This window comes from Tiliqua scincoides, chromosome 1 (genome assembly GCF_035046505.1).
Source record: "Tiliqua scincoides isolate rTilSci1 chromosome 1, rTilSci1.hap2, whole genome shotgun sequence".
Classification (NCBI taxonomy): Eukaryota; Metazoa; Chordata; class Lepidosauria; order Squamata; family Scincidae; genus Tiliqua; species Tiliqua scincoides.
In genome coordinates, this window is record NC_089821.1 from 23738305 (window position 1) to 23752778 (window position 14474).

Here is a 14474-nt window from a genome sequence, read left to right on the forward strand (position 1 = left end):
GGGAGGCGCTGCTCCGCCTGGGGACGCCGCCTTCCTCCCCCAGCGCTGGGAAGGTGAGAGGAGCGGGAGGGTGGCGGTGGCCCTGCGCAGGACTCCTCCTCTGAGGGCAGGGCCGGGGGCGGGCAGGCGGCGCGGCGGCAGGAGCCCGAGTGCTGCTTAGTCGGCGCTGAGGGGAGAGAGCGAGAGTCCTGTTGGGGCAGCCGCAGCCGGTCTTGGCGCCCGGGGAAGAGGGGAGGGCGGCAGGCGCCTCCGCCACCGCCGTCAGAGGACCGGGAAGCGCTCAACTTTCTTCGGGGACGGCTGGCGCGGCGGCAGGGTGGCCACCATGAGGCGGCTGGGGGGCTTCCTCCCGCCGCCTCCGCTGCTGGTGCTGCTGCTGCTGCAGTGGGGGGCTCCGCTCCACGGGCGAGGTAAGCGGCGCTTCCGACGGGGGCACCCTCTTTCCCGCGCTGCACCGGGGAGGGGGCGAAGGGAATGGGGCAGGCGGGGGCTGGGAAATCCCCTTCCACAATCCCCTCCCGCTTCTCAGGCTTTGATGCAGGAACGTCCGTGTGGGGGTTTGAAGTGCGCTCTGCACATGCTCAGAGGAACCCTGTGCTCACACTTGCTGCTGGTCCTCGGTGTGAGCCCCCTCGGTGTCCTGGGGTCGGGGCAGTGACTTCTTCCTATCCACACTTACCTGGGAATAAGCCCCATTGACTATAATGGGACTTACTTTTGAGTAGATATGCATAGGCTTGGGGCCTCAGGCTGCAATCCTATCCACACTTACCTCGGAGTTAGCCCTATTGACTATAAGGGGACTAACTTCTGAGTAGACCTGCCTAAGCTTGGTCTCTCAGGCTGCAATCTTATCCACACTTACCTGGGAGTCAGCCCCATTGGCTATAATGGGATTTACTTCTGAGTAGATATGCCTAGGATTGGGCTCTAATCCTTTCTTCTTGTCTAAGCTAAGCTGCTCCCTCTCCAGCAGCCACAGTCCTGGGATGGAACAAGACCTGTGTAGCCAGGTGGGAGCCAAGCAGGATTGGTCCTCACCTGCCTCCTACTGCCAGGGCTTTTGCCCAGGTGGGCCAGAAGCAGCTTCTTGTATGCAGACTCTCTTTCAAAAGCCCCACACTTACCTGGGAGTAAGCCTCGTTGACTATAATGGGACTTACTTCTGAGTAGATATATCTAGGCTTGGGCTCTCAGGCTGCAATCCTATCCACACTTGCCTGGAAGTCCGCCCATTGGCTATAATTGGATTTATTTCTGAGTAGATGTGCATTGGGTTGGGCTCAAAGGCTGCAATCCTATCCACACCTGGGAGTAAGCCTTGTGGACTGTAATGGGACTTACTTCTGAGTAGATGTGCATAGGATTGGGCTCTTGAGCGCGCTGGAGTCCAGGTGTGTGGGAGGCAGGCGTGTTGATTCCTTGGGAAGGTGCTTTGCGCATACTCAGGAACTCCTCATCGCTCTTACTGGTGCTACAGCAGCAGCTCCACATGTCCAGGGGTTGATTTCTGCTTTCACCCTCTCACCCCAGCACTGTGGGCTTTGCCTAGGAAATAGGTTCCAGGACTCAGCCCTCGTGAACTCTCCGACTCAAATTAAGTCCTCTCCCTACTGCAGCAGGCAGGGTGGAGCGACGGTGGCTTTGCTCATTTGCAAGAGGTGCTTGAGTGTTCCTGGCGCCAGCACTCGGGGCATCCCGTCGAGCTTAACTACCTGCTTTCTTCTCTACTTGGCGTAGTCTTTTGTCCCATCGGTCACACGCACGCCCCCGTTCCTGGGGAATTCTTGCTCTCTAGTCTAGTCTCTCCACAATACATGTTGTATATCTGCTGGGGTCATTGATCAACTTTCCTATGCAGCCTTCAAAGCCTTCTCTCCTTCCCTACAAAGCCACAGCAAAGGGATCTCGACTTCCCCCAGGGCTTCTCTCTGTGGAACATGGCTTTCCTCAGAGGCAGCCATCTCCTTTGATGAATATATATGTGCCTCCTTCTCTCTGAAGCTGATCTACTACAATTTGTTCTTTGCATCGTCCTTCTCCTGTGTCCCCTTCTTCTCTCTCACTCTCTTTGTGCCTACCTTGGCTGCATGTGAGTGTAAGGATATTGTTGAATTTGGTGCTGGAAGATTGTGTGTGTGCAGGTTATTTCTAGCCTCAGTTGCATGTTGGGACAGCAGCCTTTTCTCAAGAGGAATGCAGCTGCTCTTCCTACTTGACAAGCCCCTTAAAGACACAGTTGTATTATAGTGGAATTTTTTTGGCTCCCTTTGCTCTCCTTATTTGGAGAACAAATACTATACTATACAACATAACATAACCTCAGGAGACTAGCAAGAGGCACACATAGTTCTAACAGAAAAACCCCCAACTTAATGCTTTCCTTTAAAATAAGAGGATGGTTCTATTCATTCTTTTGCAGTGCTGGATTTAAAAATGAGATGTAGAATGGTTTATCGATCCTCTCATTTCTGGTGCTGAATAAATAGTTGTGGTTGCAGCAGTAATAGTGGTGTTGGAAAAAGTTACTTTGCTTATGAGCAAGTTGACATTTTCTATGGAAGGAAGTCCTGTGAATGGCAGAAATGTGCCTTGCTGTAATTTTTGTCCTCTCCTCTTGGCTGCTGTCATGTAATTTCCTCCACCTGTCTCTCCAGATGCTGATCTGAAGTTGCAGGAAGTTTCTGCTTTAGAAGTATTGGCTCTCATCATTCTCAAAAGCATTGGCCCCTGAGGCACAATGAGGTTGTGTTTAGCTTTTAAACAGTTCCTTTTTAATCAGAATCCTTCCTGGCCGTGTGCATACACACATTCATACACACACACTCTTTCTTTGGCTCATTTGTGGTGGCAGAATTGGTGGTTTGAAAATGCTGAGAGAACAGACTGAACTGTGATTTATTTTATTGCTAACTGAAGAGTTTAAATTTCTCTACCAAGTTCTAAGAGAGAGTGGAGGAAGGAGGCTAGACCACTGCCTAGCTAAGAGGACTGGGAGGAATTTTATTTTGGCTCTTACCCAGGTGCTTCTAGTTAATGTGTCCTGGCAGTTAATGACTTGGTGGGGGATGGTTTGCTGTAAAATGCGGGTCATTTGTCATGCTTGGTTGTAAGTGGCGGTGTGTTGATGTCTACAAGAGGCACTTTATGCCAGGTTTGATTCAGGAAAAGACGCTTCTGTGACCTGAGGTTCTATTTCATGTTTCTTTTCCTGAATCTCTCTCAGTGAGAGAACACTTGAGTTTATGCTTACATTTACAATATGTTTGGTCTACTTGAAAAAGCTAATGCTTCTTTGCTTCTGTAAACAGGTTTCAGTATGGTTATGTGTTTGTTATCCCACTATAATCCTAGACAACTTCACGTGCATAAAAACTGTAACAGAGTGGTTTGTGCAGCCAATATTCTTTTCCAGAAAGAAATTACCCCTAGAAGGCTGTAATAATAATTCAATTCACATTTACTTGGGAGGGAGCCCCATTTATTGTGGTGGGAATTACTGCCAAGTAGACAAGCAGAAGACTACTAGGCTGCCCCTTTATTTGCCAAGTATCCAGGGAAGACTGACTTTTAAATGTCTGTGCACACCTTTTGCACAGTGTCATTCTTGTGCAGCTTTATGCTAGTATCTGTGGGGAAGATTTAGGTTTCAAGCTGCAGATCTCAAATACTGTGAACCTATAAGAGCTGTCACTGGGCCTTGGGTGGTACCCTGCATTCGGAATCAGTGTGTTTATATCAATTATCTACAAAGAAATTTCCACACCCTTGGCACTCCATAGTAAGTGTAGCAGCCATTGAAACCAAACAGTATGCATACTGCTGCATCCAGTCAAAAACAGACACTTTGAATGGTTGACCTTTGACCAGTATTTAATAGATAGTATTAGGAGAGGAACGTTCATGCCTTGTGTTTATATGCTTGAACTCGCTCTTTCCTGGAAGCTGAACCCTCTCCAGTGACTCTCCAAAACCTTTCTAAGCGCTGTTACCTCAGATCTTTCTGGCTCCTTCTGCATGCAAACCATGTGCGCTGTCTCTGAACTCTTTGAGGGAAATTTCATTGTGTGCATTTATTTGTGACATTTATAGCTCGCTTTTCAGTATAACATTCTCAAAGCAAGGAACAAAATTTATAAAATGCATCACAATATCATGAAAGTCAAACAAGAAGAAAGGGCATAGGAATATGTCAAATCTTTTGGTGCAAGACTCTAGCTGCAAAAGGTCAGCATACATTAAAAAAAAACTTTTAACAGCATGCTTCAAAAAGCAAGCTCTGCATTTGGTGCACTGCAACAGGAAGCTTAAGTCCAAAGCTAGGGGCCACTATTAAAAATGTCATTCATCACTGACCACATATCTAATAGACAGCAGAACTCACACAAGGTTTTCGGTAACCAAGCTTAAGGAACAGTGATATATGTATGGGAGAAAGTGTTTCATTAAGTTTCCTGGGCCCAGACTTTAAAGATGAGCTTCAAAGATGAAAATTATCACTATGAGTTTAGCCCAGTACCTCAATGGCAATCAATGGCACTAACAGGATAGGTGTTGTATATTCATTGTGGCTCACTCATGCTTGGAGGCAGTCTTTATTGTTACATCTTGTAACTCCAGGTTGTTGCTGTGGCACTGAAAAGGTTCCATGTTGAGCCATGGCAATCTGTACTAAAAAGTATTTGGACATGTTTGAGGCTCTCCAGTGTACTTGCTGGCAATTAAAGAGAAAGAAGACCTATAAATTAATAATACGTACAGTGGCAGGTAACGAAAAGAAATCTTATAGAGCAAAATTATACTGCATGTTAATTCTGAAATGCAAAATACATTTGCCTGTGTACATCTATTCATTTGGCTTCATAATGCCTTTTTTACTGTGATAAAATCACCTTGACTATCAGGATATGAACTGAAGTGTGCAGAAAATCATGCCAAGTGAACTTTCCTGGTGATTGAACCCTTCATATTTTTTGCCTTTCACAGAAGAAAGTATTCAAAAGAGGAGCTGATGTTGCCTGGAATCTTTCTTTGTTTCTGCTACTATCTGCATAAGTTAAGAAAAGTCTCTTCAGTTCCTTTGGGCCTCTGATTTCCCATTTGTCCCAGGGTTGTTGCTATTTATGATACTTTAGAAGTTGAGGTCGTTTGATCTATAGGCAAGCAAATCTGATGGTACAGGCTGGCTTGAAATGAGGGCTTTGAAATGTATTTAGAATTTGCACCTTTCCTGTGTGTGTGTGTGTGTGTGTGTGTGTGTGTGTAATGGAAAATTATCTTTGTCTGGGAAACTGGAGGACATAGTTTATTACTATCTATAAAGGAGAACTTAAAGAGGAAAAGTCTTCTAATCTTGAAAGCACTTTGTAGACACTAAAAGGAAACTATCAGGTCAGTTCAAGTTCACAATTATAGCTTTGAAAAAACATAAAGCATTACTCATCCTAGAAAGATTTAAAATTATTTTTCTACCATCTCTTCTAAGTTTTTGAAAGTTGAGACTCTTCTCGTAGTGAGAAAATGTATGATATCAAGGAGAAAAAAACTCACAGTGAATAAAAGCATTGATATAAGACTTCTTCACTTCTAATTTGTATGTGTTATCTGTTTGAATAATTGGCAATGATGGGTAATTATAGGTATTTATAAATGGTTACATATTGCTGTGAAATTATTTTTTCCTCCCATTGTGTCTTCAGTAGCTTCTTTGCCTCTTTCAAGCAAACACCCATTGTTTTTGACTGGAAAAGTGAAAGAAGAGTTAACTAGCATCATTCTTCATGTATGAAAAGAATGCAGACACAGAATGCAGACACTTTTGGACATTTAATTGTATGTTTACACTTTTGCAAATTACTTATAAATTTTGCAATATACTGGCAGATAAAAAAAACAAAGTGGTAGGAAAGGAGAAATGGCAAGTAAGGGAAGTATTGCAGCTTACAAAAAACATAGTCCACAGCTGTTTCCCCCCCCCCCCAAAAGAACCTGAAGAGCATTCAGTTATACAGTTTCTGAGGAGACAAGTTTAGAATATGTTTGAGAGATATTGATTATGAAATTGGAGTTTTACCAGCTGAAATTCAATAGGGATCATAAAAAGCCCTGATGATTTTCTCATGATTGAAGTTTGGTTTGATTTCTTTCCTTGATAATAACTGAGAAAGAAAAAATAGAAAATATTAGTCTATATGCATTTATTGAAAATGTGTTAGGCAATAGTTCAATAAACTGAGTTTGTTTTGGGTGTATAGTTATTTAAAATTATTGTAGACTTGTATCTTTTTTTCCTCATAGATTATGAAATGATTACTAACTATGCTTCTTTGTATGAGTATTGATATGTATGGTAACTTTAACTGATGCAGGATTGAAACTTAATTTGTACTACTTAGGCCCAAATACTAACCCACTTTCCAGCACTGGCATAACTGTGCCAGTGGGACATGTGCTGCATCCTGCAGTTGGGGGGCACTCACAAAGGTCTCCTCAAAGTAAGGAAATGTTTGTTTCCTTGCCTAGGATCTGCATTGCCCTTATGTCGGTACTGGAAAATGGGTTATGATTGCACCCAAAGTACACTGCTATCATATATGTAGAATGTTAAATTTAAAAAAAGAGAAAATAGTGCCGATCATATTGTTGAACCACTGCTTTGGTAAGGTGCAGGATGCAAAGTTTGGTGAAATGTTTTCAAAATTGACTAAAATAGATTCTGTTCACACTTATGCTTGCTCAAGTTCCCATGTCACTTGACAACCATGGATTTTTTTAAGCTCTCATTTATTTTTCCTTCTGCTGTGCAGAAGATTTACTCAGAGAAACTTGGCTGATGGTGGCTGAGTAAATATAGTGGCTTTTCAGATATTAGGAGGCAATGCTGTAGACCTGTTAATCCTTGTGGTACCCCTTGCCTTCCACAATGGCTTTTGGATATCTTGTTGAAGTATCTTGTTGTGCTTCAAATTGTATCCTGGAAAAGCCAAAACAACTCCTAGAAGTGTGATATATGTCCTTTTTGTTGGGGCTGCCACAGTTCTTATTGGATTTTTAGTGTTTATGTAGGACATTCCCCTTCCCCAAGACATTTTGGAACAGTTTTAGGACAATCAAATTATTATTTAAGTGAAAAGATGGGTATATATCAGCATATATGGCCTTGAAGCTTCCAATACTTGCAATCTAGTCTAGACACCATTCCATTATTATATTGACTTGTATGCACCTAACAGTCCAATCCTACCTGAATCCCTGTGTAATGGGACAGCCGTGCTGGCGCAGCTTCCGCTACATCCCATGGGGAAGTTTGGGCTGCTGGAGGTCTTCTCGGGGTAAGGGGACATTTGTCTCCTTACTCTGGGATAAGCCCTAGCAATCTGCAATGAGTGGATTCGGACCTATGCCAGCAATGATTGCTGGCGCAAGTCTGTTTTGATCTGTGCAGGTGGATCAGACCCAGGAAGGGGTTCGGGATTTGGCATGCACTGCCACCACTGAACTTGCCCCCTCCTGGGGGGGTTCCCTCCTTTCCACCCCATCACAGCCCCATTCCACCCACCCTTGCCCCTGTTCTGCCTATCCCAGTCTCAACCCCCTTCCTCCAAACCCCTGCAAAGTCATATGTGCTCCAGTGAGCCTCTTGACATTCACTGATGTGTGTGGGAGGGTTCTTGCCTTCTTGCCAGTGCACCAGCAGCTTGCATTGCCACAAAGCGCTTTATGGCACCTTTGCAGTAGCCAATGCCAGCAGAACACAAGTTCCGCCAGTGCTTTCTTTGAAAAGGATTGGGCCGTAAGAGAGGTGACTGCAATTAGGAAAACAGTGCTTCCCCACTGTTTGCCTCCTCTGTTATATTTATACTATTATTATGCTGCCAGTGCTTTCTTTGAAAAGGATTGGGCCTTTGAAAAGGATTGGGCCGTAAGAGAGGTGACTGCAATTAGGAAAACAGTGCTTCCCCACTGTTTGCCTCCTCTGTTATGTTTATACTATTATTGTGCTGTAAATGTTGGGTCAGTGCTGTGATCATGGAAGAGGAAGGGAGAAGGTGCTGCTGTTGCTCCAGAAAAAGATTAGTTTATATGCAATCTGATTTTAGAGAAGTTCTGATAAATTGTCTGTCAAATGCAGAAGCTGAAAAAATGAGCAAAAAGGATCTTTCTTAATCTCCTGTCTGTTGTGATTTCCATGGATGTTACTTTAGTATTAGTAAGCAATATGCATATTCGTTTCATGCATATGAAAAATGATTAATCTCTGAAAGATAGAGAGTGCCTCTTTAAACTGTACTGGATTCACCTGCTGGAGCCTCTGAGCTGAACTTCTCTTGGCATGCAGCATGCTCACACTGCATTAATTGGCATACTGTATTTAGTGGCTGTCTGCATTTCACACAGATCGTGACAAAGAACACTAATCACAGCTGTCGTCCGTGAAGTTAATGTGCCTAATGGTTACCATTGGGTTTGCAGTGTCTTTGGTTCACTGACACGGCTGTTACGTTAGGCGTCAGTCTTCTGTGGGATTTTTGTTCTCTGCCCTGGCCAAAGGCTGAGTGTTGGGGATAGTAATTTAATCCTATTCTTTATCTTTACAGAACTGTTTGCTAATATAGAAAACAAAAATAAAATGTATTCTCTACTCCACCTCTATCTCTAAATTGTAACCCAGACATAATTGAGCTTGTTTGTTCTGTATCATCACTGATAATGGTTGTTTGTTAGATATGCATGATACTTTATTTTGCTTTTCATGTTTTTATACAGCACTTCCCATTGAGTGGTAAAACAGTCTATTTCTTCTTCAGGCTGCATTGAATTAATGTTTTTATCTTAACATCTTTTTTTTTGTATAGTTCATATATACAGTGGGATCCCAGTATCCACAGGAGTTCCATTCCAGAATTCCCCCGCAGATACGGAATCCACAGATAATGGTGTCTGGTTTTTAAATTCCTTTAAACACAAAAAAGTGCAAAAATTGGATTTCCTACCTCTTCACTGCCAAACCACGCCATTTCCAATGCTTCTACAGCTTCTTTCTGTTTCTGTCGTTGCTTCTACTGATGTTTCTATTGTGTCCAAGCTTCTGCAACTGTTTTTAGCCCTGAAAGACCCACTTCCGGGTCGTACGTAGGTTCCTTTCTCCTCCCATCCTTTCCCCAGAATGTACTGTGAACCCAAGCTAAAAAGCCCCTAAACACTGTAGCCTTCCCTTATAACAGGGGTGTCCAAACCCTGGCCCGGGGGCCACTTGCGACCCTCAAGGACTCCTAATCCAGCCCTCGGGGAGGCCCTAGTCTTCAATGAGCCTCTGACCCTCTGGAGACTTGCTGAAGCCCATGGTGGTCCAATGCAACTGCTCTCAGCATGAGGGCGACTGTTCGATCTCTCACGTGAGCTGTGGGTCCAGGGCTTGCTGTTTCACGTCTATGATACAGCACTGGCAGCAAAGGAAAGGCTGGCTTTGCTTTGTGCAAGGCCTTCTATAGGCCTTGAGCTATTGCAAGTCCTTCATTCAATCATATAAGTTCCATCTCTAATATATTCATTTATGTAAATTTATTCAAATTTGAATTGTAAATTATTTTTTTCTCGGTTCCTGACATAACTTCGGAGAGATGATGTGGCCCTTCTGCCAAAAAATTTGGACACCCCTGCCTTATAAGGACGGTGCTTCTGTCCTCTGATAATTTTGGTTGCCCTCTTTTTGTGACTTTTCTAGCTCTGCAATATCCTTCTTGAGGTGCAGCCACCAGGACTGTATTCCAAATGTGGCCTCACCCTAGATTTGTATGGGTACATTCTAATATTAGCAGTCTTGTTCTTGATCCCTTTCCAAATGACCCCAGCGTGGAATTTGCCTTCTTCACAGCAGCTGCATGCTGGATTGGCATTTTCGTTGTGCTATCCACCATGACCTCAGATCTCTTCTCTAGTTCATCACTGATAGCTCATACCCCATCAATATGTATGTGAAGTTCTGTTTTTTGTTTTTGGCCCCAGTACTATACTTACATCCAACCACATTTGCCACTTGGTTGCCCAGCTTAGAAAGGTCCTTTTTGGAGCACTTCATAATTGTTTTGGTTTTTAGCACCCTGAATAGATTGATGATATTTGCAATCTTGACGATCTCACTGTTCAGCCTGTAGAGGGAAAATACCTCATTCACCTTGACATTTCATTAGTTAATACATTAAAGCCAATCATTTTTCAATAATCAATTAGCAATACAACATAAAGAAAAAATGTTACACATTTTAATTTAAGATAATCAATTGCTTATACGTTGTCTATCTCTAAGCACCAACAGCCTTTAAGCTTTCTACTTCCCCTTTTTGACATTCATAAAACTTTTGTGGTTTCAGAGTTTTGGTACAATGCTGACACTGATCTTAACTGTGCTCTTAGCCCCTTTTATCCTTGTATCATAAGGTGGGCAGCTATGCTGGTCTAGATTGCTAATGAAGTGCAGAACGCTCCATCAGTGGCCATTTTGAAATTGCTGCTACCTTGTGGAGAAGCATAGGACTGGGCTGTAACAGTTTTTCTTTTCTAATCAGCAATTTCAAAATATCTTCCCCCCCCCCCACCTTTATGAAGCTAATGCAAAAGCACTTGACTAGCTGGTCAGCAGGCCATTTGCTTTCACTGGGTCCAATTATTGATCCCAAGATCTGACTTCTCCCTAAAACCCCTAATTGCAGATCATTTATGAGCAAGTTAAAAAGTACAGTCGCAAGATTGAAGTTTGGATGCTCCACTTTTTACTTCTCTCCAATGTGAAAATTACTATTGTTATTACCACCAGTGTTTATACACCATTTTTCAACGAAAAGTTCACAAAAATGGTTTACAGAGAAAATCAAATAACTAATGGCTCCCTGTCCCAAAAGGGCTCACAATCTAAAAAGATACAAAAGAACACCAGCAGACAGCCACTAGAAAAGACACTACTGGGGTGACGACCAGTTACTTTCCCCCTGCTAAATAAAAGAGGATCACCCACTTTTAAAAGTTCCTCTTACCTAGTTAGCAGGGGTTAATACTACTATCTACTTCCTGTTCTTTAACTTGTTACCAATTCATAAAGGATCTATCCTCTTATTTCATGGCTTTTAAATTTAGTGAATAATCTTTAGTGAGGAAATTTGTCAGAAGCTTTCTGAAAGTCCTTACAGTGTCAACTGGATCACCTCTATCCACATGACACTCTCAAAGAACTGTAGAAGGTAGTGAGGCAGGACTTATCTTTACAGAATTCACATTGGAGTTCCTTAAGAACCCTGGGGAAGATGCCATCCAGACTCAGATTTTTAGGGCGCAATCCTAACTGGCACATAGGCCAGCATAAGTCCCCTGGGAGGGTTGCAAAAGTGCCGTAAAGCAGGTTCGCACCTCTGTGAGTGGAAACCGTGTTTGCGCATGTAGATGTACAGATGCGCGGAGGCTGGCAGAAGCCTCTGCGGCGGCTTCCTTGCCGCTGGTTGTTTCAGCGCGCCCGCACCGACCCAAGTGGCAATGGTAGGCATGGGAGGGCGGGGAGGAGGTGGGAGGGGGCGTTTCTGGGCGGGAGGAGGGCAGGTGATGGGCGGCCCCGGGGGCAAGCATACGGGGAGCCAGGGGCGGGGACAGCCACCTCCGGAGGTGGCGCAAGTCCAAGGAGACCCATTGGGGCGTGCAGCCCTTACCCAGGGGTAAGGGGAAGAGCTTTCCCTTGCCCCTGGCTGAGCTGCTGCAGCCAATGAACCTGCGTTGGTTGCAGTGCAAGCCTCCTGGCTTGCCTGCTCCAGCGCAGGTTTGAATTGTGCCCTTAATTTGTCAGTATTGTACACTCTAGAACAGAGGTGTCCAAACTTTTTGGCAGAAGGGCCACATCCTGTCTCTGACACTGTGTTGGGGGTGGGGGGAATTAATTTACATTTCAAATTTGAATAAATTTGCATAAATGAATATATTGGAGATTGAGCTTGTATGAATGAATTATAGTCTTGCAATAGCTCAAAGCCTATAAAAGGCCTTGCACAAAGCAAGGCTGCCCTTTCCTTCACTGCTGTTGCTGCATCACAGACATGAAACAGCAAGCGGTGGAGGGAGCCGCCATCTCACAGCTCATGCAAGAGGTCAAACAGTCACCCTCACGCTGAGAGCAGTTGAGTCAGGCCAGTGTGGGGCTCCAGTTAGTCTTTGGAGGGCCAGAGGCTCATTGAAGACTGGGGGCTCCCCGGGGGCCAGATTGAGAGACTCCAAGGACCGCAAGTGGCCCCCGAACCGGGGTTTGGGCACCCCTGCTCTAGAACTTCATCCCTTATAGCTTATATTTGACTCAATTCTTCAGACTTCTTCCCTCAGAAGGTTCATCCAGGCATGACTATCTTCTGTTAAGAAGACAGATGTAAATAATACATTCTGATTCTCTGCAATTGCAGCATCTTCTTTAATCTTCTCTTTTTATTACCTCATTATGTAATGGTCCTCCTGTCAGTTTTTCCCTCCCTGTTAGGTTTCTTGTTTTTGATGTATAAAGTAAGTTTTTATTTTTTTTTTACATTGGTGTTTTTAGCCATATGCTCCAGGCAACCAAATCCTAACCTGCACTGGCGCAGCCAGGCTGCATGGCCTGTGCTGTATCCAGCACAGGTTAAGAGATGGCTGGAGGTCTCCTTGGGTTAAGGGGATATTTTCCCCTGAACCCGAGTAATGCCCCAGCCAGCCCTATGGGGCTACTCGGATCTCTGTCAGTTCTATAGGTGGCAGACCTCTTGCAGCACAGGGACTGAAAATTGCTGCCTAAAACAAATACAGAAAATAGTGCTTTTAAAAGAGCACTCCTAAATGATTATTAATTAAGCCTTTCTTCAGAACATCTAATAATCACTAGCATCCTGGTTGTTTCTTGTTATCAAACAATTCAAGACCTTCAGTATCCTTTTTGTAACTGGCTGGCAGTCCCTCCCAGTTTTATGGTGTGTTCTGTCCCAGTTGCATAGCTGCAAGTGTTTGTGATGTTCTTTGTTTTTAATATTACACATCTTGTTAGTCTTCAGACATAATTGAGCCAGCTCTCTGGTGGGGGATAGAGAACCAATTCCCCCTCGTCTCCTTCTTGCCACTCCTGTTATGACCCCCATTGACTTTTTGTTTCCCCCCAGTTAAATTTCTGCTGGTGATGTGGCATGTTGCTGTTTTTCCAAATAGCCTCAAGTTGGCTGTAACCAGGAGCAGCAGTTAAATAGAGCCCAATTTCCCCACTTCCTGGCGTTCAATTGTTTCACTCCATTTTCTGGGTTTCTGCAGTTTTGATTTACAGAAAAGCAAACTTTTGTGGTGCCTCTGGGCATCTTTTAGAGCCATTAGAACGAAATCCATTATTTTGTGCTTAGAAATTCTTCTCTTCAAGCTTCCATCAAAATAATGTATTCCCTGTCGAGGCTTCTAAAAATGTTTAATAGGACTTTTTCACACTTGGGGACAGTTTCAGGTTAGAAGAGAGATTGAAGATGGAGAGAGTGCGGTACAGGTTTGGAGGTTTTGATGCTGACTGGCAGTGAGCATTGACCTGAATTCTCTCTGCCTTTACCCCTGTGCAGAGGGAATGATGTGAATTCAGCAGAACCAAAGCTGGACACTAACAGCCCAATCCTTTGGAAGTTCCCCTGCCTCAATACAGTGACACTAGCACAGCTTGCACTGCATCCTGCAGGGGAATTTTGCCCCAGGAAAAGCCTAAGTAATCTTAATGGAGCAACTCAGACCTGTGCAGGCTAAATAACCGGCACAAGTCCACGTAGTCTCTTGTCAGCAGATTGGGCCTGGGAACGGGGATAGCATGCTCTACGTGCTCTACAGCCACCAATCCCATCCCCTTTCAGGCCCTATCTACCCATTCCCTACCTCGTCACCACCTCCCACTCTCCCCATTATGCCCCTCCCTGCCCTTGCCCTGCCCCAATGCTGCTTGGCACAGAACTTGCCATGCCCCATGTGGTCTGGATGTTCTGCTGGCACAGGCCTTTGCAATAGTGCTGACAGCTTTATGGCACTTTTGCGATGGCAAGCACCAGTGCAGCATATACTGTGCTGGCATAGAGGCTGCTTAGGATTGTGCCATTAGGGAACTTGGAGAAAAATGTTCCATCTGACAGTGAAGCAATACTTGCTGTATAATTTATCTCTATGGGTTTATTTCTGGTTACTTTTCTGGAAAGACTGAAAAAGTGCTGTCTTCTGCTTGCTTCTGTTAAACCCAAATGTAGCCATTTGATCATATCTGCAGAGGAACCTTTTGAGAAGAGAGCGAAGTGAGTCCGCAACTTGATATTGATTAAAAATGCTTAAGTTACAATCTGAGTTAAAGAGTAGCAGAGCAAATACTATTGGCTAAAATGCTAGAATTCAGGGGTATCAAACATAAGGCCTGGGGGCCGGATGCGGCCCGCTGAAGCTTTTTGTCTGGCCCTTGAGCTCTCGGT

The 14474-nt window shown here is 44.2% G+C and overlaps 1 protein-coding gene across 1 annotated transcript in view; it reads left to right on the forward strand.

The window, feature by feature from the left end:
* Positions 1-228: 228 nt before the first annotated feature.
* The window catches only part of LRP4 (LDL receptor related protein 4), a 134124-nt gene continuing 119878 nt past the window's right edge, over positions 229-14474 (forward strand). The window contains exon 1 of the mRNA XM_066633806.1: positions 229-410. Coding sequence (XP_066489903.1) covers positions 326-410 — 85 coding nt within the window. The 5' untranslated portion in view covers positions 229-325. The remainder of the gene's footprint in view (positions 411-14474) is intronic.